Below are 26,154 nucleotides of genomic sequence, written 5' to 3'. Positions count from 1 at the left end.
TTTCTCTCATTTCCTTCACACTGAGCCACAACAAACACACTCAGGCTGATCAGAGGCGCAGCTTCACATCGCCTCTGACGTACTTCTTGCGTAATTAATAATCCTTGTCATTTGGAGAGCATATGTCTGGCATTCCCGGTTTCCAGTAACTTCAGATGATTACAGCAAATGGTTTCTTGTGTTTGACACACTGCAGGCTGTTACTTCCTGCACGTGGGTTGGATAATTGTCATCGGTGGGTGTCTGGCACCAATAAAATTTCAGTAGTGTGGGCTTTTTGGTTGTCTGGTACAGCAAACCCCGAGGAAGCTGTGGCAACCACAAGGTTACTGGAAAAGGGGCACAGTGGCAAAGTCGCAGACATAACATAACCTGTGCGCATACACACAAGCATGCATATGTTTATATACAGCAATTGAGCACAAACACACAAGTTCAAACATGCACTCACGTACATGCACGTATCAGGTGGATGGGCCGTGAGCCGAAGACTAATGAAATGACAAAATAAGCGGGCGCCATAAACAATGACCTGTCTCAGTGCCTTTAGTTACTGTCATTACTGTGCACCTCCAATAACACACCAGATCGCGTACAATCAATGTGAGACTTATTCAAAGATATTAATGCTGAAGAGTTGTAGACATCAAAAGGCAGAGACCCTGATGCAAAAGGAGACTGTCCTTCCGTCTGAAGTGTTCTTGAGCAGAACACAGTTTCCCTGCCAGCACCAGGACTGCTTTCTTGTAGCATGAACCTGACCTCTGACCTTTCTGTTAAGCAGAGAGCAACAGAAAGACAGATTTTCCTGTGAGAATTATTCAGAGCAGGGGGCTTGTGCACCCGGTGTTTTTGAGGGGGAGAAGTTCATCTCCATTTCAGTGACATTTGCAAGCTAAGTGTGGGTGTTTAGATTATATTTACAGGGTTTATTAAGAACATTTGGTATACAAGTGAAAATGTTCATCCGGCTGTTGGAGACAAAAGCCCAAAGGGTCCTGTATATGGATATTGTCCTATCGACAGTGATTGTGCCACTTGGATGGAGAAAAACACTGTTTTAAATCCAGATACTGGATTTAGATATCACATTTTTTATAACGGTGCCCTCCCCCTAGAGTCTGAAAACAAGCATTTAATGCTCAACAGTTGATGCTGAGAGATCCATCTGCTCATAATTTAGATTAAAATGTTTCCCTCCCTGTTTGTTCCTTAACATCAGCACTGAAAAGCAAAAAGTTGTGAGTGCAGTGAACTGGATGACGCTGGCTTCAGCATTTTGTTTTCATGTGAGAGACTTTCTTTAAATTTTGGACATGTAGGAGTTTCTGTGTTCGCCAAGAAGAGTATTCAGAGAGGTAGGTGCTGACCTTCCAGAGCCTGATATCAGGAAGACAACGCAGAAAAAAGGAATGTTTTTTTTTCACATTTAAACCAGAAAATGTTTGGAAAAGTATTTAATGACAAAATTGAGTTGAACCCCTCTCCCATCAGATCTAAAAAGAATTAAGAGGGATGTGCCTCTTCGAGTTCAATGGGACTGGCACAACTGATTCAAAGTATCATTTTTATTACATAATGCCAATCGTCTGGCCCAGTCTTCAGATCTGGACCTAATAGAAGTTCTAAGTAATTTTCTGTTTTTTTCAATCTGGCTGTAGCCCTAGATGATGAGAGTTCACCACATCAAAACTTCATAGATGGTTGCCTGCTCAGTTATAGAAAAATAATACTAATCTTAAGATGTGATGTGAGTTGGGATTCCAGATGAACTTGAACGGAATGTTATATAAGCCATAGGTCACTTTCGCCTGAAATAACTAGTATGGAGTGAGACATACTGTATGAGAGAAAATGTGGGTAGAGAGAGAGTAGATGACATGCAACGCAGGTGGATTTGAACAGAGGACATTGCGATTACCGTGATGCCTGATAATTAGTACAGTTTAACTGAACAGGCCAATATCACATTTAATGTCTCAGTGAGCTTTACAGGCCCTAAACACCAACGGTCGTCTACCCAGTCCACGCTCTAAGAAGATGGGGAGAAACCCTTCGCACATTAGGAGACAAAGTTCAATTTATGTATCAATTTGATGTTCACTAAGTGAAAATAAACACGTCTTTCTATAACGTCAGACATTAGGTGAAAAAATCTTTTTATTGCATGTTGTTGTCCAGAACAGAACTGTCAATTAATTATCATGTTAAGAACAAAGGTGCAGAATAAGTAAATATCTGCAATGCACTTACTGAGAGGGAATGACTGGTAATATTTTGAGCTGTTTTGAAAGGAAATTTCTTTAGAGAATTACTAAAAATTATTATGATTGGCCTGTAGGGCCACATAATATCCTTTCAGGCTATAATGGGGAGGCACTTTGCCTTAACAATTCAAAGGGCATTTTTCCTTTCATGGAAAATAATCTAAAAGGCCCCCAGCTCCCACCCACCACTTACGCACCATGCATTCCTTTGTAATTAATAAAGTTTGCAAAACTTGAATGGGCTCTGGAAAAAAGGATAAGCCATTTAATTGAATACATTTTATATGCTTCAACTTCAGAGGGGGAGCTTTGGTGCATTTTCACCTTATCCTTCACTCTCACCCCCTTCTTTTCCATCACCCCAACCCCCACCACCACCCTACACACACGTTCTCCCCCTCTGCTTCACCTCCCTTGATTGATCTTTAATTAGCGTCCCCTCTCCTCCACCTTCCCTCCTTCCCTCCGTCTTTCCATCAGTTTGTCTGTAGTTTCTCTCTCTGGGGGGAGCGCAGGAGCTTTAATGGGTCTACACGCAAGGTGGGTTTGGGATTTGCGGTTAGGTGTATGTGTGTGCGTGTGTGGGGATGAGTGTGTGCTACTTCATATCCACATGACTAAGATGAAGTTTAGATCTGCTTTATGGATTGATATTACTTATTAAATCAAAGTGCATACATCAACACACAGCATTATAAAAGTTTGACACAGTAAGGTATCACCACTTCATGTGTTTGCCTCTGCATGTGCATGGAATTTCATCCATGTGTTGTATATATCTTTGTGTTGTGTATTTGCGTGTATATACTCATGCTGGAATGTGTTTGCGTGTTTTATCTCTGTGTCCTCATTTATGTCTATGAGCTCATGTAGTTCATCTGCATGCAGTCATGACAGCATTATGTGTTTGGAAATGTGTGTGTGTGTGTGTGTGTGTGTGTGTGTGTGTGTGTGTGTGTGTGTGTGTGTGTGTTTGTGTGTGTGTATAAAGGGGAGGGGTCTCCAAAGTCCCAAGGCCGAATAATGAAGGTAAATGGATCCCAGATGGACTGTTTTTCCTCTTTTCAATGTGTTGTCAGTGACGTGAGTCAAGTGACAAGCCTCTAATGGGAAACAGACTCACACACTCTGACTTTGAACTCTGCCGACGGCAACAAGATGCAGAGCTGAGCCGCTTTGCTCCTCGGGACAGCGCTGCTCTCTTCATAATAACAATAGCATTAAGGGGATCTTCATCTGTTTGTCCACAAACAACACTGTGCTGCTATAAGAGCTGACGAAACAACATGACTTTGTCAAGCAGACTTTTCTTACTCGGGTCTCTGGAGCCTCTCCAACAGAGAAACAATGGTCCTTTGTCAGCTCTGTTTGAGCTGCTGAGTCTGGGATCAGCCAAACCTTGGTTTCACTTGTCACGTTAATGACTTTTTTAGACTTGATCATAAATATTTATAATCTCAGGGAGATTGTCCAGTTTGGAAATGCCCAGTTAGTTTGGAAAATAGCTACTTTTTACTGAATATTAGGGACATCTACACGAGCATATTGATGAAATGAATCCAAGTTAAGCTTTGATGTGGGCTACAACTCTGGCTGTGAAAGTACAATACTATTGTTTGGACAGGGTGTTGTGTCTCTGTTAGTTCCAGTTGTACTCTTTAGGGACCCTTCTTGACTCCCTTAATGTGTGTACTTACTCGTCCCTTTTTTGATTTTCTCTCCTATTCAACACAAATGCAAATTTTGATTTAACTTACAGTAACTTTACAGCAGTAAGTGTTGCTTTTTGACAGTTGCTCCAAGTTGGCAAGCGTTGTCTGCAGCGTTTGTGCACTTTTATAGCTTTTATGCGGTTGGCCAGAACTACAGGCATGTGTTAAACCTCTCTCTTGAGTGTGCACAGGTAGAATCACTGGCATAATGTTGTTTTTTTAAATCACAGAATCCACATCTCATAAGTTATTATTGAGACTTGTGCATGAACTCTTCCTTCCTGTGACCTCTGTGTTATTCTACTATTGCTTTTTATTTGACTCTAAAGAAAACACTCCATTTCCTCTCCTACTCTTCTTTCAGTTGTACTACATACTGTAATTAAGGCTCAAATGTGCAGGACAAAAAAACGACAATACACATGTAATTTAAATTGTTGGATTTTGGTTGTATGTGCAGCAGCACATTTCTGAGCTCTTGAATGTGTTATTATTAAACAATGGTTGCATGTTAAGACAAGGAGATCAGACAAACCTGCGGTATTACAGACATTACATGTCAAAACAAAAAAGACTTTCCATTGGCATTAGTGGTTAAAAGGAAAAATGAAATTACACGCTGGCATTATCTTTAAAAATGTTGTGTAACATATGACTTGTATCAACCTCTATTGGCAACCACTAGGAACTGCAACAACACAGAGATCTTGTCACAGTCCCTTTAAGTTACATTGGGCTCTGTGTGTGTCCCTACAGGTCTGTGGTGATGCCCATCGCCCAGGAGTTCTCCCCGGACGTCGTTCTGGTGTCGGCTGGATTTGATGCTGCTGAGGGCAACCCTGCTCCTCTTGGAGGGTACAAGGTCTCTGCCAAATGTAAGCATAGTTCTCTACCACAGACTGCACAGTCTGTCCTCCAGTCTTTACCTCAAGGTTTCGTTTTTAGCAAGGGATGGCAATAAGAACTTTATTTTATCGTCCTGCGGATATTAATAGATTATTACAGCTCCTTTCAAGCCTGGACCAAAGAGCAGGAGTTGTGCTCTGTACTGTAATTCGCTTCATCACTGATGTAACCATAATTATAGTAATTAGTAGTTGGTATGTTTCTGTGGGAGGCTCCACAACATAAAAATATACCTTTGTTTTTATAGAGTTTTGGAAATTATAGCAAAGCCTGTTTTGCAGTACGTGGTCTCATCATTGCAGCTTACCTGCCAAGCTTTATTCTTATTGGCTTTTGTATGGTTCATGCCTCATGGTAACATTTCTGTGTGTGTTTGTGTGTTTGTGTACCACAGGTTTCAGCGTCCTGACCCGCCAGCTGATGTCTCTAGCAGGGGGTCGTCTGGTTTTGGCCCTTGAGGGAGGTCACGACCTTACCGCTATTTGTGACGCATCTGAAGCCTGTGTCAGTGCACTCCTGGGCCTACAGGTAAGGCATGCTGGGTAGTGGAGTTGTTTATAAATGTCTCTGCTCCAAGATAATCTGTGTAACCAACAGATGAGGGAAGCATCTATTTTCAGTGCTGAAATGCTTTCCAGGGTTTGTGTAATTTGAATTTGTGGAATATCAGGGGGTTTTGAAAGGGCTGGCAAGACAGGCAGGTGACCTTCCCAACAGGCAGGGAAGTTTCAAATGTAAAAACCAAATTTCAGATATTTTCTCCATCATATGGACTTTACATCAGAGCAAGCATGGGCTGTTTACCCCTTCGGTACCTTTCCCAGCTGAAAATTAAGAAAACTATTTGTGGGAAAAATTAGCCTATGCACACACATTGATGGAGCCCATAGTGTGATTTAGTACAACATACTGTATACAATGTGCGTTTTTTTCATTATTTTCAGTAATTATGATTTTTTTAGACAAGGAATTAGTTAAAGCATGTCTTTTTTGAGGAGTAGAAAATTGTTCCTGATAACAGTAATCATGTCAGCCTTACATATCTCTTCAGTCACTTCTTAACCAACCATTTCACCACTGAAAAGATGAAAAAAAAACAAAGGTAATTTGATTATGTCCTCATGGCTGCCTCTCTGTCCTATAGGACCCACTGCCAGAAGAAGTCTTACTTCAGAAGCCCAATGCTAACGCAGTCCACTCCCTGCAGACTGTCATACAGATACAAAGTGAGCAGCACTAATACTTTATTCAGTTATTCTTTTTTTTTTGTTATTTTGACCTTTACTTAATCCTGTCAAAGTCAACTGAGTGCCATGTCCATCCCCTTTCTCCTCTTTTTACTGTTGTAATCAAAACGTGTGACCTCTGGAAATGATACTGGAATCAGAACAGGATCCACATCAGTGTTGTTTGCATGATCACACCAGTAATCTGTAAGTGTCTGGATGTTGCAGGTCAGTACTGGCAGAGTGTGAAGGCTCACAGTGGATCAGTGGGTCTGTCCTACCTGGCTGCTCAGACAAGAGACTGTGAGGAAACAGATGCTGTCAATGCTTTGGCCTCGCTGTCTGTGGGAGTCCTCTCCAGCAAGAGGTACAACACACACATTCACTCGTGTACACACACACACACACACACGCACACACACACGCACACACACACGCACACACTCATGCAACCAAGCACAGACAAAAATCACACGTTCATGCTTCATGTTTGCACTAAACCTCCCAGCTCTGCACTCATGTCTGTTTTTCACTTTTTTCTCTAGCCTCCCCGATGAACCAATGGAGCATGACAGTGACTCCATGTAGAAGAATCCGACCAATCACCTCACAGAACTCACTTTCAGGAACTGGGCCCAACCTGTAGCCTCGGATCTCTTGCGCTGTCACATAACCATGAAGTGGATCCGTTTGTAATGCCACTGAGCCCCACCTATCTGCCTTATTCACACACATGCACATCCACCAACCCACAATGCTGAACCTCTACAGACCTGCCGTATGAGCACCTCAATGCTGGTAACCAGTCAGCTGATGCCAGCGGCACAACCTGCAGCTGGGAAACCTTCTGAAACCTCACCAAAGAGCAATACAAGATGATTTTTAGTAGACTTTTCGTGTCTCCTGACTGACATTGGATTGTGCGTATGTTCAGAGGTCCAGATCCACAGCTCTGTGACCACAGCTCTTACAGGAACAGACAGAATTCAGAGTCCAGCTCTGATTCTTATTGAAGCACTATGTACCACCAGCTGTTTTGTTGCCTTAATTTTGCCTTAATGACAGGTCCAACATCTGGTTTCAGAAGTAGATGACTTTGGATTCTAAATTCTTTTCTCTTGTGCCACATTGCTTCCCTTATCAGAGTTGAAGCAACTGTCGACCAAATGGGATGCAAAATGGCTGACGCAGAATGAACCTACTGTATGACATCGGGTGAAAGCATATAATATACACATATGCCTGATGGATAATGTGCAAAAATATCAACAAAGAAGAAGTGGCCACATCAAAAAGGCAGAATATGGAAAAGAAGACACAGAGATTGTCTGTTTTAATGATGTCATTACATGCAGTTTAACCACTAAAAGACGACAGCAAAGAACTCAAGGGATGAGAAAATTTGAAGACACAAAATGGACAACTGTGGTTTTGTAGAAACAAAGAAAGGGCACATGTCCTTGTTGTTTAATTGCACTGTTCATTCCATAATGTGAACCATAAGAAATTCCAAAGCTCTGGGAAAAAAAAAACAACTCCTCTCTCTAGGTTATTTAATAGTTTTTTTTTTTTTTTTTGAAGATTTGGTTGAAATGGTGTTCGCTATATCTTTTCCCACTCTTCATGAGATGTCTTATGAAGTCTCTGACTAAATCTGAGGACACGTATTGGCCGAAATACTGTACAGTTGTGTTTCATATGAAGTTAATCTGAAAAGTAGGCAAGATTTTAAGAGCAGGATCATTTTCTCTCCTGTTCATTGTCTTAGATGCACACACATTCACTTACGCATACCTACACACACATGTACAAAGCAATGATGAACTATTGATGTACCACTAGTATTGAATACTGTATATTATTGTTAATATTTGAGACTAAAGGAGCATTCATTCCACCGTGGCACCACTGAGGACCATCGTATTGTTCTATAGTGGCAATAATGTTAATGCACTTAATGGACATCACCCAAAGAAAACTGCCTTAAAACAGTCTGCACTTGGCAATGGGACTGTATGCAAGCAACACGAGGGACCAGTATGAATACTGCTCTTACAGTGACTCTACTTTTAAAAGATGACATTTGAACCTGTGGACTTAGGTGAACTTTATATATGCAGACTTTTGTATTCTGTTTGACAATGAGTATGGTGACCTGGCCATGTTTGAATGTTTCGTTCATTATCTAAAAAAAGTAGTTTTGGAGTTCCAGGCATCATCGCAGTCTAATTAAGCAAACTAATGCATTGTGTTCTGTTTGTAAGTGAGCGTGAGTGTTTTTCCATATGTGACTCTTAGTAGCTGCACTTCTTGTCTTGTTACAGTCAACCTAGACAGCGCCACACTAAACACATCAGTCTATCATGTTTGTAGTAGAGGTCATGTTGATCATTCATTTGAAGAATTTTCTGACTGCCCTGCTATAGGGGCCCGTAAGGCATGTTTCTTAGTTTGGAAGTTATTGTGTAGCAAAACAAAGCTTGTTGAAATCGATTTTTCATGCACATTAGGTTTGACCAATTTAGGCTTTTGATGACCAATACTAATGTTTTTAGATTAGAGCCTAGCTGAGTCTAAATAATTAAATTTGACAAAATTTTACATTTTTTCCCCAGATTTTTATAATTTTAGGGTGCTAAACTTTCTAAAGCAACATCTAGACACTAAAACTCTTTAAGGAGACTGAGAATAATGAAATTCATTTTTGGACTAGTACTCCCTCATGACTTTGTCTCAAAATTGTTGCTTTAGAGCTATCATTTGAGTTTGTACATCCATAAGCAGCTCAGTCCTATTTTCAACTTGGCAAAGATAAAAACAGACTTGATTTGATGTTTATGTGTAAATTTTGTAAAATCTAGATTGAAATGAGCATAACCAGCACAGGACGTTTATATGACTGGCTGAAGGACCTATTGTCAGTTTAGCATCCCGGTAGGGAACTGTATGAGTGTTCAGTTTGCTCTAGTCAGGCCCTGGGCATCGTCTCTCCAACAGAAGGCCTCAGAGCTTTTATATTGGACAAAAGGACAGTAGGTCCTGCTGAGGTCTGTCTGCTGTTGCACTGCTGCTCAATCTCAGTAGGAATTATTAAGGAATGGAGCAGTAGGATTGGAGGATTGGTATTCTGTAAAGAGTGCAACTGTAACGTGTGTCATTCCTTTAGTGTTGTTAGTGGTATTCTTAACAAGTGACAGCATTTAAACGATATGCTGCCTGTGTTTTATACAGCGTGCCCAGCAGGTGCCTGTGGTGTCTATGAAGTAAATGTTGTTCGTGTCAGTGCGTGCGTGTGTGTGAGAGAGTGAGTGTATGTGATTGCATGCATCTGCACTAGTTCATATGTAAACGTCTGTCACGTTTGTTTTGTGTATGCATTTGCAAGTGTTAGTATGTGTGTGTTTATGTTTGTGTGCCTGTCTAATACTGTAAGTGACCTCTCCTGTATTATATTCCCAGTTGCTGTTTTTTTTTTTTTTTTTGTCTTATGTAGAGGCCACTATTGCCTCAACTCTCAATCCCCTTTATTACTGATGTCATTTGTACCCTCTTAAAGAAAGACACTGTAAATAGAAACTTCAAGACCAAAATACACTTCACACATGTGCCTTGATGCATTCAGTAGTATGTGTATTGGTAACTCTTAACTAACTGGACTTACACCAACTCTGTATCTATAAACATGACATTGAAATCTTTGTTTCATGCTATTCTTTATTATTTACCTGTATGTGTTATTTTTCCTCTACATTTCCTACCATGTGTATGTATAGAAAGATTTTCTATTTTGTACTGTTATTTTTGTCTTTTCCTCTTGATTAAAAAAATAACTTCCAGTATAAGCCCATTTTTATATTTCCTTTTCGTCCAAACATCATAATATTAAAGTGCATATAACTTATGTGTAAATGAAGATAACAGTGATAATCTTCACAATACTTTGATTCTATTTCCTAGTAAATTATTTGACCAAGAAATGCTTAATGAAAAAAGGACAATGATTATATTTGTCGCAAGCTCTGTTTCTAAAAAGCTATGTGATGAAATTGAATACAATCGTTAAATGTTAGCAGTAACTATATAAAAAGGAATATTACCAGATGAGATTTATGGATATTTAAGGGAGCACTGAGCATTATCATGCTATTATTGTATGGAAACGGATCTGAAGTAAAGTTAGTTGTGAATCAAATAATGTGTGTTAGGTTAAAGAATATTAGTTTAAAGTTGAGAAAACTGAGGAAAGATTTTAATATTATTTTTAGAGGTACCACTGACACGGCAGGAACAAGCCACTTAGCAATATTTATGTGTGCAGTTTAATTGATACCCGCCCTCTTGTCCCTAGCAAGCTAATTTTCCGCTTTAATTCCAGCTGTTTAGACAGTATCAACCAGCAGATATAAGCCTACTATAATGCTAGCAAATTGGGAGAGCACATTAAGGCGTGATTTTAATATGCAGCGTGAGAGGCTGGTTACCACAAATTGCAGACCAGTGTTGTCATTCACCAGCTAATGCTGTTTTTGCCAAAAACATCACCCATCTTAATACCACGTCCATGTCATACCATGTTACCATAATTACTAGTTTCTGTCTTTTATTTAGCATACATCCTAAGGCTGAAAGTAGCTTTAACTGGCTGGCACTCCTAAAGTTAAAAGGACACACACTCTAAGTTTAAGACTTTAATGCAGATATGTCTGAAAAAGCAAACAAATATAGATGCCTTACATCAGACAAAGACGGTTTCAGTTCAGCGCAATTAAGCCGAATATTGTGTTACATATGGGTTAAAAAATGCGTAGTGATTTTTAAGCCCCAGACAACCAACTGTAGTCACACAAGCATTTCATTCAGAAATCTTTCATTTTCTGTACTGTGTAGACATGATAACATTACAAGTGCGGACATGATTCAGCCATCACCTTTTTGGTCATTGGTCATAATGTGTTTTTGACATTAATGAGTTTGTGGCTAAGTAAGCACTTGTATACAATTCTGTATGTGTCATTCCTTTAGTGTTGTTAGTGGTCACAACAAGTGACAGCATTTAAACGATATGCTGCCTGTGTTTCTATACAGCGTGCCCAGCAGGTGCCTGTGGTGTCTATGAAGTAAATGTTGTCCGTGTCAGTGAGTGCGTGTTCTGTTTCAATCAGTCGGTCTATCTTGAGATGACATGAATGCTTGGATGTCATGAACATACTTCCCATCCATTCCACGGGACGTTAATGTGGTATTGACCTCAGCTGTGAAGTGTTCACATGATAAGCACAAATAGTTTTCCTCCCACAGAACAAGCAAACTTCTCAGGTCTGTCAACAAAAATTTCACTTAAGCAATGAGCTTCAACTGATCAAAGATAAAAAATTAGGTCTGACAGAGATTTACTGGCAAGGAGGCAGAGAGAAAATATCAATGTATAATAACAATATAGCATGTAACGTGTCAGGCATGAGCGATGTGCAGCCCTTTAGCAATTTGAGAACATTGTTCAGTAGCCTTCCATATAAACCAGCATGGCTACTTAACTTGAAGCAAAACAGGCATTGCCACTGACTGTTTGACTGACATCTACCTATGTCTCCCGTTAGATGTGCATATTCTATTCCAACTCCACCCGACTTGAACCTGTGCAGAGGTCTAATCAGAAAAACTGGAAACACCTGTCAGTGTGAGCAGAGCTCACTAGCTGCACCGGTGTGTTTGCCCACTGAAATCGCACGTATACTTCACATTACTGCAAACCAATTTTTGAAGAATGCTGTAGTTTTTTAGAGGAAGGGAAAACAGAGCACCGCATAAACTTGATGTAAAGTACAGCTAAATGTTGAATCTAATAATATTCATTTTCAAACCATGTCAGAATATACCTCAATTTTATTTGTCTTCAGATCTGGGAGAGACTCTACCTTAGACTGGAACTAATTTGCATCTGATTAACTCACAATGTGGATTAAAATAATACCAGGAAGTTATATCAACCGAAAACAGTAGACTGAAGAGACCTGTGCATTGTTGTTCTGATCTATGAGGTCTTATAATGGATGTGCGACTACCGGTTTGTTCATTGCCAGGAGCATTTATTTTCCATTATTTGACATCATGAAATATGGCCAACATTTGGTGACACTTAATTACAATAGCAAGTTACTCTAACACAATCAGTTTAGTTCAGCTATACTAATCTTTTTTTCACTGTTTACTCCTTTTTTTTTTCTCCTCCAAACTTGGGTGAAAGTTTTAATGATGGAACGCTTGCTCGAGCATTAAGATACACAACTGAAAAGATCAGGCTACAATTTAAAATTTAAGTCCAAACAGGCTATAAATATTCCCAGAGCCCTTAATTGCACATTAATGTGTTCTTTTTGGAGGAATTAACTGTTCCTGACTGACCAGGCAAAGGCACACAGACCTCATTAAAAAAAAAAAAAAGACCGGGGGAAGGAGGAAGGAAGGGAAAACAAGAGAGACAGTTTAACAAGAGAGACAGGAGACAAAGAGGGTGTGGTGCCAGTATAAATCTCTGCACCTTTCATCAACCAGTTTTAGCAAAACAACAGGAACCTCAGGAAAAGTTTGAAGACAGTTTTATTTTTCAGAGAAATACGTGTGCTGTATGTATCACTAAATCGAATTCTGCTAGGAATATTTATAACTGTATCAGTGTCAGTGAATTTTCGGAAAGCACCACACCTTATATACTTCAAGTAAATGCTTGCTGAGACTGAACTCTTGCTCTAACTGCAAGTTAAGTCTTTTTCCATTGACAGATATTATATATGCTTCCTTAGAATCCTATATCTAGGAGAAAATAGTTTAAAACAAAAAAACTGCTCCAGCTTGACTTGTATTGTCAATTTCTTCCCGATGAAAGAAATATCCCCTTTCCGCAATGTCAATCTTCATCCTGATCAAAACGCATTTCATTTTTCTTAGTCTTTTTCATCCAAAAGTGAGGTCCCTAGAGGTTTCCATTTTCATCAAAGTCCATGTGATTAGAATGGCAGATATGGTAGCAAGTAGTAGAGATGTACAGGGAAGATCACAGTCACTTTATTCAGCAGCTGGAAAGACAAAAATGCAAGAATGTTACTGTGGTAACCACTTAAATTCATTATATCCATTATAGGAGACTGTGGTCATCACATTGGACATTAATGGGGAAGTGATTATCAAAAAGATATAATTTTATTTTTCCAAGAAATGAATTCTTTTTAAATGTCAAGTGTCTTCCAACATGTCAACGAAGGTTAGCCTTCTGAGACCACACTGTGCTGACTGTGGGGCTCAGTAAAAGTCTTCATAGGAACTGGAAACATTAGCTACCTTCCTGGGACATTCTAATGATAGGTTGCTGGGCTTCATGCACATTGGCAATGAAGGAAGAAGCGGTTTGTCATGGATATGTGTTGAATACAAACAGCATGTCAACCCCCATTTCCTCGTAGTTTGGTTGTTGATATGCAATGAAAGCTGAACCTTGATGTTTGCTTGGCATTAGTTCTCTTTCAAGTAAGATCAAAATCAGAGCTGCAATACAAAAACTGGCTTTTGTTGCTTCAGTGCATGTAAATAATTTGGCAATTATGGATGTCAACTTTTAAAGCAAAAGGCACTCGGGTTCTTTTTAAAACTCAAGACGTGGGGGATGTGTGTGTTTTTGTGCAGTGGAGCGTGTGCACGACTACAACTGTGCCTGTACTATATGTTCATTTTGTGTGTATAAATCAGCTCTCACCTCCTCCATCATTCCCAGTGGTTTATGGGAGCCCAGCAGGGAGGCATATCAGCCTCCCCTTTGATGGTGACACACATGATTCATGGCTTTAAGAAACCGTTTGTTTTCATTACGCCTCCTCGTCAGCTCGCTGTAGCTGTATCACGGTTTCGTGCAACGCAAGCAAATTTGGGCCAAAATGAGAGGAAAGATTTCAAGAGGAGAGTTTTTTTTGGCCGTGGAAGAAACAAAGGGGCTTGGTTTTGGTATAAAGAGGAGAAACCTAAGTCAGGATGACGGCTGCCTGTGGCTATTTTTTCCACTGTCGTTTGGGTTCAGAGGTGGTCATTGATTCATAATATGTCAGAGTCTCGGAAAAGTGGGACTTGAAAGGGTATGGAAATGCAAAGGTCCAATCTGTCTTGAAACATCCAATTTTGTCTTTCCATTTCTGACCTTCTTCTAATCCCTCCTCTGCATACAAAACTTGCTTACACTTGCTCACCCAAGGCAAAAATTAAGTTAAATAGAATATGAAATGAAGATCAAATGTGGCTCAAAATATGCATACCTATGATGATGATGATGATGATGACACTGATGGCATTTACGGTGATAAAATCAAGGGTGTTGATGAGGATGAAACCAGAGGTCAAGCTTCGGAACCCAAAAAAGCCGAGAGGTCAGAGGGCTCCAGCAGAATGAGCCATGCTGTACGTGGAGGCAACATTTAGGACAGGGCGTCCTTAACCATCAGCTTGTTGAATTGAATGAATGTTGAATGAAGTCCAGCCGTTTTTGTCTCTCGCCTGTCCTGTCTTCCTTTGTGATCTAAGTAAACAGAGTACAAATGTCGTAAAAAAAATCCTTTAAAAAGCTAGGAATCATACACTGAGTACAATGTCCCTGTTGTGATACATTTCTCCAAACCTATCACCTTCACACATGAGCAGTAGTAGCTGCTTTTGGCAGGCAAAACAACAGAATCACAAGAATCCATAATTACACCTGATATGTTTGACAACAACTACAGCTAATACAATTTTCATGAAGGGATAGTGGCTTAAATGCTCACATGAAAATTTCAAAATATCTTCTCATCAAGTGTCATTAGTCATTCCAATGAGGCAAACAGAAGATTTACTTTGTGGTGTTAAATAGTGTGAGTCCACTGGTCGGCCATTGGTCAGCTGTCTGTGTCAAGTAAGAATATTTCCGTCATGAGGAATTTAGAATACATTTTAGGGCATCAGTCAAAAGACAAATCTTGCTTTCAGGAAGGGTTAGTGACCAGCAGACAGGGTCGACCAGGCCCCCTCCATCCTCCAGACAGAGAAGGCATAGCTCAGTCTTTCATGGGCCAGGTAGTTACATCCAGCCAGCTTAGTGTCCATCTCATCGCTCTGAAGTACCTGGTACAGGAAGTCAATGTAGCGTGATGCCAACTTAAGGGTCTGGATCTTGCTCAGTTTGTCAGAGGGGAGTGTAGGGATTATTTTACGCAGCGAGGCAAAAGCTTCATTCAGAGATTGTGTCCGCTGGCGCTCCCGGATGTTGGCAATCACCCGCTGAGCATGTGGGTCCTCAAGGGCTGACAGACCTCCAGGACTAGGACCGGCGATAGGAGAAAGGGACGGACCTGAGGAGGGTGGCCGATGCTGTGGACTCCTCTTGAGTCTTTTGGGTCCAGTCGGGGTATAGATTTGGATTCCATCCCCTGGCTTGACCTTGCCATCGTCTGCTGATGTGGTGGGAGTAACTGAGGAAAATTGATCCTCCATACGTGAGCCTGTCTGCCTTTTACGCCCGGTGACCCCCGGCGTTGCTACAACAACGGGACATGCATTAGAAGGTGCTCTTCCCGTTTTCTCCTTGCTGAAAACCACCCCTCCCTCAGGGTGGTCATCATTAGACTGCTCCTCCTCTCTCATGCTTGGCCACGTTTTTCTTCTGTCGTCTCTCTTCTTTATGTGACTCTCTATCCTTCACTCTTCTGAATATCTGCAGTGTTTCTGTCTTTCCTTCAATATGTTTCTCTCCGCTCCCCTTCTCCTTCCTTCACACAGTTTTCCCGTGCTCTGTTCGTCGTCAGGAACTCCCTCAGTTACGTTACGTGTTTCTCTGGCCTTCTGCTGTGTCGTTCTTCTTCTCCAACAGTTATCAGTTTTACACTTTGTCACACCCAAACATGCCAGTCAAAAATGGGAGAGTAATCAGCATTCAGTTTTGGATTGCCAAAGTGCTTCTTCATCCACACACATGGAAACCTGCCAATGAACTCTTTCCAGTCTCTGTCAGTGGACACTGGATCGGCAAACCGGACTGTTATCATGCCCCGCTCCTTTAGCTGCATGTGAGACAGCAGCTACCGCAATCTGACTTTTTAAAGGGAGGAGACCATGAAACTTTCAACTACCCACCCATCTGACTAACTGATTGGCCGGGAGGACTTTTTTTGGACAGCTGAGCTTGAGACAACAGGAAGAATTAATCTTAAGCGATTGGTCCACTCATAGCGACGAGGCGGAGACAAAGGTGTGTCGTACAGCCAACCAAATCAAACCGTTGTGACGTTTGCTTCTTGTCATAGAAGTTGCCCAAGTTTATAGGTTCCAGATTTCCTCCAAAGCAAGTCGCTACCATCCCCCTCTCGCTGCCTAGTTCTCTGTCCTCTCCTGTGTCCCTTCTCCACAACTCAGCACCATCATCGCTTTCTTTTTATAGAGTTCAGAGAAAAGAAAAAAACTGTAAAAGAAGCTCCACAAATGTTTTTTTTTCTGGTTTGAAAGTTGGACAAAGTTCACCTTCATTCCTCTGCCACATGATAGTTCTTTCTGCTTTGGAGATAGTGAAATGATGATATTTTTAAGATGTAACATTCCAGGCAGATGGAGTAATGATGTTTAGGGACCTCATTGTTTATTTTCTGCTCGGTAAACAAAATTACATTGTTTCAATTGTCAGGTCATCTTCAGTGATTGAAGAGCAATAGAAATGACAGTACACAATACTTTTAAAGGAAAGTAAAATGAATACTATAATAAGTACGATAGAATGTCCTTTTAACATAACATAATCTATGACCTTCTGTCAGACAACTGAAATAACCAAGACAAAAATCATTTTTGTTGCTCTATGTATGAAAATAAAGATCTTACTGTAAATGCATAGTTTGATAAATGAGCTAAAAATATTGAAAGAATTAACACGGAGAGTTCTTCTTGTTTGTGAAACAAAAGACAGTGTGTTTTATTCTACTGGCAGTGACTTGACTTGACTTTCTAAGCATAGACCTGGAGGAAGGAGAGAGCGGGCATTCAGTCAGCACTGCAGCACTGAGGTCTAATCACAGAATTAAGGAAAGAATGAATTCTGTGAATCAGAGGCAGGCATGTGGGACATTTTGTTACTTTAATCCACTGAGCAACATCTAGAACAAGCCTCGGTCCAGGTCCAACGTGGACTTTGCTCTCCAAACTTCTGGGTTAGCCTCCAGCATGGCCCACAGCCACACCCCCACAAGAGAAAAGTCTATTGTTAGTGCAATGCTTTTGAGAGACAAGATGCTTCCCTCTGGTGAAGAAACTGGAAAACTGAAAGTGGTTTTGCACAGGCACTGTGCAAGGACACAGAACTGGGAAATCTCAAAGTCTCTCCACTGCGTCACCTCAAAGATGGCTGAAGTCCACAACAAGAGGAGAAACCTCTATGGTCTGACCACAGACACCATTGCTCTAGTGTGCGCACAATTATACAGATACAATTTTGCCACAACAATATTTGCACTAGCATGCAGAATATGCACAGCCACATGTCTAAAAAAGTTGCTGGAGCTTTTTGAGGCTTTTGACCAAATTTGCAGTGTTTTCTTCTTCTTCATCATCTCCTTGTTTTTCTACACCCTGTACAAATTGAATGTCAGGAGCCTCCATACAGTGCCCTGTTGTGCCTGTAATACACTGGAATTGCAGTTGTATGCCACTGTAAACCTGTTGTATGCTCCTATCATGGGGTTTTGTTACCTCGCTGTCTTTTTGCTTGTTACAACTGCACAGAGCTCCACTGCAGCAACATTGGATGCAAAAACATAATCTGTCTTCCACTGGGTCTTCTGTGCAGTTAGTGCAAGAGACCAAACGAGACATCTGCATTTATTTAAATAATGATATCTGAATTTGTCAGGGATTTTGATCTTCCTGGGACTTGAAAGTAGTAGATGTGCAAATAAAGAGTCTCCATAGAGAATAATGGGTAATGAAACAAAGAAAATGTTTTTCGGGGCTATATCTCCAAAAAGGTAAAGTTTTAGATACCGTGACTTGATATGTTCACTAACAATAACTAACTGAATATTGGTCAGGACATGGCAGCGGTTAAGGTGACCATCCGGTTCTATCTTGCTGCGCATCCCTCATAGAGCTCACATGTTTGATTGTGATTAGCTGGTATGTTCTAAAACTTGTGTCAAACCTACAATAGGAATAGTGTATTCTTTATCACAGCCTCTGGTCATCAAGATATGAGTTGCCCCTAGGAATTTTCACTTCTTGTTGTTCTTCTTGGCATCATGGCTCAATGGTTAACATTGCTGGATGTGTATATAACATCTGTTGACCTAGCCAAGGGCAGGTCAGGGTTGTTAACATAACATGTAGCTTGCCCAGCAAGGAAGGGAATAGCTGAGTCAACTACTCAAAAACTTAGCAAAGTCTGTGAAAATATTTTATTTAAAGTTTGTCCCAGTTCACTGTGGGCAGACAAAATTGGTTTCGTCTCATCTACTGCAAGGTACTAGCCTTAACGGCAGCTGGTGCCTTGGTCATTGCCACAAAATAGCTCAGATGGGTAAAATACACAGTTTGAATTTCCCCAGGGGGGTTGACAAGGTATTTTAAAAAGTTTTTAAAAAATGCCTGTGTAGACTAGTGCTATGGAGCAATGTTTTTGAAAGCAGGTCCTCATTTTGTTTGTATGACATGCAACATACATAAACTCATACAAGGACTAAGCAATTAACTACACATTCTTGCATATGGTTTCATTCAACTGCACTGACTGACAGTTGCTTGCAGTCATGCCGAGAAACATAACAATCTACCAGCAAAGGTAAGACTGCTAGTCGATGTAAATATAGATTATTTTCAAATTTGGTTTAGCAGATGTTTTATGAGGATTTAGTAAGCCTCAAAGATAAATCTTTTTAGTGAGAAACACTGAATGTAAACATAACTTTATGTTTATAAAAACTCTACAGAGAACTGTTGATAACTTAGCTTAAATCTGTGTTAATTGATGCATTGGCCAGGTGCGGGGAAATAAGAGAGAGCACTTCATCAGCCATATTATCCCCTTGCAAAGGTGGTTTATGGTGAACATCTTAGCAAGCAGTGGAGAAACCACAGAGCAATACTAGCACTGATTCGGAGTCATGTCTCTCAATATAAGCCCAGTATTCACTCTCTTTTTAGCTCCGTTTTAGTTTCCTCAAACACGAGGGAAAACATTTGTCTCTCAGCTGCTGGACGCTTGACTATGTTCATCGCTAACTTTGGTGTTACGCATTGGACTTGTGGTGTACAATGTGTTGATCAGAGTGAACAGTTGCCTGCTGTGGCTGGAAACAGGGTTGATTAGAGTGGAGCTGTAGGACAGAAAACCACAATAAGTGGGTAAAACAAAGGTAGACCAACATCTTTCAAAGGGCCTTAAAATCGTCTTTTGATCTATTATTAAAATAAAATATACTATTTAGTGTAGCTTAAAGGATTTTTAAAATCTTAGAAGGTTTGAGGAGAGAATGAGTAAAATATTCTCAAACTTTATATGAAAAAACTAGGCATGCATTAATATTGACATAATCAGTCTGGTGTTAAATGACTGGAAATATTTACTTAAGAAAGCCTGAATTATGCCTGAATTGTTGTGGAAATTATTGTGGGCGATGGGACACCTGTGATGGATCACAACTATTTACGTATCACCGCTCTCTTGAAACTGTTCCTTGCTTGCTAAAAATAAATACCTCCAAGCTAGAGGAGCGATGGAAAATGGATATCAGGTTTTGATATAAACACACATATATTGGGGCAGGGGAGAGGGGAGGGTCAGGTCACGCTCACAATGCTTCGTCTTGTATTTGAAGGCCCCCCGGAGGCTGACTGTGTCTGGAAAAAGGGGAAAGAACACTGAACCCTGTCTGTTTGAACCGCACGCTCAAAAGAGGACTTAGCATAAATATTTCCACCATGAGAAATGGGAAAATGTTATCACATGTGGAGCTTACATATACACAAACATGGCACACACACATGCTTGAAAATTCAAGGGTTTACAATGTGGCATACATTTGCACAGACACACAAATAAAGAGGATCCACTATATAAACAAGTCGGTAAAGGATGTTAGATAGAGTACCTGGTAAAATGTAGTTTGTCATTTTATATGAGTGAAACTCATTTTCCATATAAAATCTATGATTGCCCTCCATTTAAACCATTTTAGCAGATTGTTTATTTGATATCCAAAATCCATCCGCATTTCAAAACAATAGTATTTGTTGTAGGGCTTGGATTGGATTAGACAGAGTTTGCTTTCAGTATACAGTATTTTTTTGACTCATTCAGTCCTATTTTACATCAAGTCCTCCAACCTGAATGACTATATAGGCCAATTGTTCCTACCCACTGATACACCCCATAGGACCCATCCCGAAAGTGCGCCCTTAAGGTGCGAGGTGTACAGGACCTTTATCATGGTTACAATAATAAACCCGTGGTGAAGCTTATGGAACGGTCATGGTTTGGTTAGGTTTAGGCACAAAAACTACTTGGTTAGGTTTATGAAAAGATTATGGTTTGGCATTCAGGACATTTGTCGTCATGGTAACAATAATACACACAAACCCATCAATCCACCCTAACCTGCTCCTCCTCCTTGTCGCTCTATATACCACATCACCTGACTTCCTCCTTTGCTCCCGTCATAACTATCTTCAGACTTCAGCGTCTTAGCTAACATGACACATACATTGAGAAAAGGCAGTTATCAGCAGCTAGCTGAAACTATACAAAGTAGGATCTCGCAGGTAGTGAGAAATGTCCTTTTGTGTGTGTGTGTGTGTCCAAAAACCCTCAACTGGCAACATGGGTAAAGAGCACAGAAGCCCCTACTCACACAAGTAAGCATTAAAAAAAGCAACATCGGTAACATTGGCATACAGTATATGAAATATCTCCTTTTAACTGCTACACAAATTAAGAGCATTGAAGATCCCTCATTCAGGATATTATATTAGTAAAATCAGTAGGTATTCAAATTGTGCACTAAATATACCAGATGTGTTATTTTGCTGCAAAACTTCTTTCCTGTGATACTGAGCATTTTCCATCCATTACCTGGCAATGGAGAGATTCTTATGTGATTCCAGTGTAATAAACAAAATCCAAAGTCTTTGTTCTATGCAAAAATGTATTCTAAATGTATAAATGTACATGTGAGCTAGACAAAGAGGGAGACCACACAGGATGTAAAGTAATTTAAACAGTATTTTATTTGAAACTAAGACAACAGCAAAAAAAAAAGAAAAAAAAAAAGATAAATCTGTAGTCTGTGAGTCAGTGGTGATTGCAGTGTTGGATGTATGTGTGGTCTGTGAAGGCAAAACAAAGGGAAAAAAATTGTACTGTCAACTTTCAAGTCTGTGCTTTGCTATGGAGATATCCTTTATTCTCATGCTGCTAATTCTAACTTACCAGAGCTTAATATGGTTTGATGTAAACTTACTACTTAAAAACGTAGTAACATAAAGGGAACTATATTCCAAATTTTTCGTTTAAAAATCTCTCGTGCCAAAGCTGCCTCAGTCAGTTGCTTCTCTTCTCAAATTTAAAATCGCTGATTACCTGATGAAATGAGTTACATCATGAGTGAAGTAACAAAAAGAACAATTACAATTATTATTAATAGTAATATAAATGTTAAAATACATATAAAAATTACAGCAAAGACAAGGGTACAAGTGAAATATAACCATATTAAAACAGTTATTGTACATATACATAAAGGAAAATTTCTGACACAGGGCTAAAAATGGCAGTTTAAGATAGAGGGAATCGTAGCTGCATACAGACCTGTGAATGTTCTAATTGAATCCAATTACACCCAAAATTGTTGGAAATAAAGCAACCACAAGAGCCAACTTTGTCATCAACAATAAATCAACTACAAATATAACCAATACAGCTGCTGGTGTTTAAAGCCAAACTGTAAATGCAGCCAAAACATTACAGTGCCTGACAAAGCAATCTATCGTGGATGAAACAAAACATATGAATACCGATAATACATAGCTAATAATAAACCACCTGTAAATACTAATACTGGATGTAATAGACAGGCAACTTTCTAATGCCAAACCCAGAAAGTATCCAGTTATGGTGACACCCATGAGACACACTGGTCCAGCCAAAACAAGGGCCTGTCCCATCGCTGCTTCACTGAGTTTTTTAATCACCAGTGCATATGTTGTTAATGGAATAAAGATGCCTACAGCTAATGACAAGGTTGAGGAAAAAACACCAAACTCCATGGCCAATATGGATATGTAAGTGTTAAGCATATGGCCATTGATGGTCCTTTGTAATATGCCTTGACTATCTTTAAAAGGGTATTCCATAATGTATTATCTAACTGTTCCATAAGCAGCCTGTTGTCAGCCAGAAGCTCCAGGGACTGAGGTACAACAACTGTTATCGCTCCCAGCAGCAGACCTGCTGCAACTCCTGACAGCAGCCACACAAAAGATGGAAATAGCTGATGCCAACCCTGAGGATGAATGGACAAGTCTTATTGGTCACGGTGTATGTGTGTTATGTTAGAAACACACAAACACACACACACACACACACACACACACACTCACACACACACACACGTACATTTAACCTACCACAGAAGAAAAAGGAGGGGAGTCAAAGACCTCTGCCAAACACACAAAACAAGTCTCTAAATATGATGTTATTACATGAACTAAAAAAAACAAACAAAAAACCCCCACTTTTTTCATGTATGGTCTATTGGTCACTAAAATAATAAAACTATATGTTTTTAGCTTACCTGTGCATCCTGCTGCATACTTCTGTATCATTGGGCATCTGGTGGGTCACCTCAACTGACAAAAAAGATGAAGACGGATATTTACACAGGATTTATCATCCTCTGAAAAAAGAGAAGGGGTCTGATTACTTTCTGAATTCACCGTGTGTCCACTGAGACAGAAAGAATGTTGGTCATCGGGTCAGGTTTTTAATGATCAAGATCTGGGTTGTCACGAAAGATGGAACTTCCAGTAACCAGTACACAGTGGCTGATTTAGAAGAAACAAAAGACTAGAGATCACATTACATTTCCAGTATACAAATATTCACTCTGTTTACCACCTACTTCTATTGAAGCCTAAACAACAGACAAATTCAAGTATGCGTTTTCTGTTTTGCTGCGATCTCCAGCCAGCTACAGCAGATTTACAGGTCAGAGTTCACCTTTGTTCAATTTTGACGGAGCGGATGTGCTGTTACACATCCGTCATTGAAACAGTGGTGTAGTCCTTCTGTTCTTAGATCTTCCCACCTTTCAATTCATGGCCCTAGAAATTTTGCCTTATTATTCATATTTAGTCAAATATAACGAAAAATCCTCTCTTGACTTCTCAAATACGGAGTAAAACACAATCGACACTGTCTCTCTTTTCTTTGTGCCGACCTGATGAGTTTTTCAACTGATATCTGCCTGACTTTTGATACAGATGAGGTGATCATCAAAAGAATCTCTGATAATCTCAAACGAATCGTCAGCAGTGCTCATGTTTACATGTGAAAGCAGCTTTTCTTTCCTGTTAAAAAGACGGACAGTGCGTCTGTCCAATCAGTGACCATCCTTGTCGATAGCAGGTACCTACCTTTTCCGGTAGAGGTTAATGTCGTTGTGTTTTTGCTTTGTGGTTGTGGTTTCTGTTTTGTCCACAACTTTGTGGAGTGCTGTTTTTAGCATGCTAGCTCCTGCAGGTTACGTTTACAACGCTACCCCGACTATTTCCTGTCCCTGCTGCTTTTGGCCGCATCACATGAGTGAATTTTGCCAGCTGGATTTCAGTCTGGCTGTACTGTTTAGCTTCAGCGGAATCCATTATAATCACATAACATACAGACTTGGACGATATTGCCCCTCTAATACCATGACACTTGCCAATAAGTTGCCATATGTAATCATGTTAAAAAAAGATCATAAATATAGTTCTGGAGCCTCAAAATTTCATTCTAAACTAAGCAGCTGACCCATCGTCCTATAAATACATCTAACCACACACACACACACACACACACACACACACACACACACACACACACACACACACACACACACACTCACAATTGTCATCTTTATTTAGACACTAAAAATGTATTCTGATCCTGTTCATGATGTGATACCAGTGCAGAGATCCTGTTAAACGTTTGGTGCTCATCTGGTATCAGTCAGACAGAGAACATCCAAGTGCTGTGTATGGTGCTCAGGGCCAGCAACCAGCAGCAATGTTTCTTTTGGATCGGGGCCCATAGAGGCTGGGTTTTGAATGTCTCTGATGACTGGATGGATCAGTGCACATGTGCATGATGATTGACAGAAAGGTGGAAATTGTTCATCACAAACTGGATGCTTCTTCTTTCCAAACCATGTATAACTGGACTGATGATACTTTAAATTTAACAGATGGTTCCCTGGCCAGCCAGACAAGTACCAACACAAACAGAGGTGTGCTGAGATTAACTCTGGGCATAAATAATTATAAGCTGGGGTTGAAGATGCTCAAAATTATTTCCATGACTTTTTTGGATGTTATACATTTATGGACGCCCCAGCAGTTTATTTATGAGCTCATGATTGAAAAATAGGAAGGATGTGGCCTGACATTTGCAAAAACTTCTCATCCCTCAGTGGTCTCTGTTTCATAAAATAGATAATAAAGGATTTTCATCAGCTCAAATTGTAATTAAAGCCATAAATATACTGTCCAGAGCTGTTTGCACAGATTTTACCTAATTAATTAATTATAGTAATATAATCCGATAGTTGACTGTCTTGACATTACAATATTATAACAGCTTTCAAGCTTATGTTTTTTACTTTTCTGGTATTGTGAAGTGCATAGAGTGAATAGAGGTACAAACTGCAGACTGGCAGTGAGAAACCTGGGATTGTAATTTGCTGATCCAAGGCTAAAGTGGCTGCTTTACTCACCGAAACTCTCTTACAGGACAACACACACAGAACTACATGCCTTACCTTAACAGATCATGTCCACTTACACTTCTGATAGTTCACTATAACTATGACATCATTAAGTAATGTAATTCTATTATATGAAAATTTCAATCAATTTAAATATTATCATAGCTCATTCGTCCCTGTGTTTCCTTTCAATCCACTACACTATCAATAATCTGTCAAATAGACAGTATTACCTTACACTGAATCTGTGGTGGGGTTTGGTCTGAGAGTACATGTATGATTATTTGTTTCTGTGACTTCTGCATCGCTGTAGAAGTGTAGAAGGAGGAACACACATCCTTTGCGCAGGCACTGGACTTGTGGCTGTGTATTTAGTAACAACTGATTGCTATGTTTGTCGGACAGCCAGTAACCCTGTTTCCGGCATCAAAAATCAGTTGGGGGAGAAGTAATTATACAATTATATGGGTTTGACACTTGATTCTACTGTTGTCTTCAAACAAGCATAAATGTTACAAGATTTAAAGTATCATAAATTAATACAATTATCTGAACTGTAGGAATCTGTCCTTATACTGACCTTTATAAGGTGCAGTTTAACCTCCACTGCTGTGTCCTCTGATTCTGCAGTTTAAGATCATGTGACTTTGACCCAGAGAGCAATGGTTCAAACCGTCCTACACTTTAAGGAGGTCCAATGATATTATTCATAAATAACATCAAATACATATATCATAAAATTATAAATAAAATATTATTTTAAAAAAACAGCGCAGCAGAAGCAGAAAAGGGAAGACAGCATCTGCAGCTGCAGTTATGGCAGCCGGATATGTTTTATGCTGGTGGCTAAGCATTTGGTCAGGTCCACAGAGAGGGGCTGCAGAGGGAGAATTTCAGGTTTAGGCCTAATAAGTCTTTAGGTGTTGCCCATGAGTTCACTCATGTTGCCGTGAGACAAGTTCCAGGGACAAAAGGAAGATTTGATCCAACCGAAGTGTGTCTTTCATGTAAAAACAAGGGACGCTGAGAAGCA

General features: G+C 40.0%; 2 protein-coding genes across 7 annotated transcripts in view; one reads left to right on the top strand and one right to left on the bottom strand.

Annotated features, from left to right (window-relative positions):
- The window catches only part of hdac7a (histone deacetylase 7a), a 60,650-nt gene extending 50,733 nt beyond the window's left edge, over positions 1 to 9,917 (top strand). For all 4 annotated transcript variants that reach the window (XM_040153830.1, XM_040153829.1, XM_040153832.1 and 1 more), the window contains 5 exons: positions 4,736 to 4,854; positions 5,280 to 5,413; positions 6,030 to 6,111; positions 6,340 to 6,478; positions 6,657 to 9,917. In XM_040153830.1, coding sequence (XP_040009764.1) covers positions 4,736 to 4,854; positions 5,280 to 5,413; positions 6,030 to 6,111; positions 6,340 to 6,478; positions 6,657 to 6,699 — 517 coding nt within the window. In that variant the 3' untranslated portion in view covers positions 6,700 to 9,917. The remainder of the gene's footprint in view (positions 1 to 4,735; positions 4,855 to 5,279; positions 5,414 to 6,029; positions 6,112 to 6,339; positions 6,479 to 6,656) is intronic.
- Positions 9,918 to 12,234: 2,317 nt separating this feature from the next.
- On the bottom strand, positions 12,235 to 16,176 carry LOC120804394 (twist-related protein 2-like). Of its 3 annotated transcripts, none has more exons than XM_040153842.1 (3): positions 14,913 to 16,176; positions 14,409 to 14,668; positions 12,235 to 13,184 (listed from the first exon to the last, which is right to left on the bottom strand). In XM_040153842.1, exon 1 carries the CDS (start codon positions 15,766 to 15,768, stop codon positions 15,121 to 15,123), a length of 648 nt encoding a protein of 215 aa, XP_040009776.1. In that variant the 5' UTR covers positions 15,769 to 16,176; the 3' UTR covers positions 12,235 to 13,184; positions 14,409 to 14,668; positions 14,913 to 15,120. The 3 variants fall into 3 exon arrangements, with proteins under 3 accessions (XP_040009776.1, XP_040009778.1, XP_040009779.1); XM_040153844.1 differs by having other exon boundaries at positions 14,982 to 16,176; XM_040153845.1 differs by having other exon boundaries at positions 15,250 to 16,176.
- Between the last annotated feature and the right edge of the window lie 9,978 nt (positions 16,177 to 26,154).

The sequence above is a fragment of the Xiphias gladius genome, chromosome 18 (assembly GCF_016859285.1).
Source record: "Xiphias gladius isolate SHS-SW01 ecotype Sanya breed wild chromosome 18, ASM1685928v1, whole genome shotgun sequence".
In the NCBI taxonomy this organism is placed as follows: Eukaryota; Metazoa; Chordata; class Actinopteri; order Istiophoriformes; family Xiphiidae; genus Xiphias; species Xiphias gladius.
The sequence above is the reverse complement of the archived record's forward strand: the minus strand, read 5'-3'. Positions and strand labels throughout refer to the sequence as shown.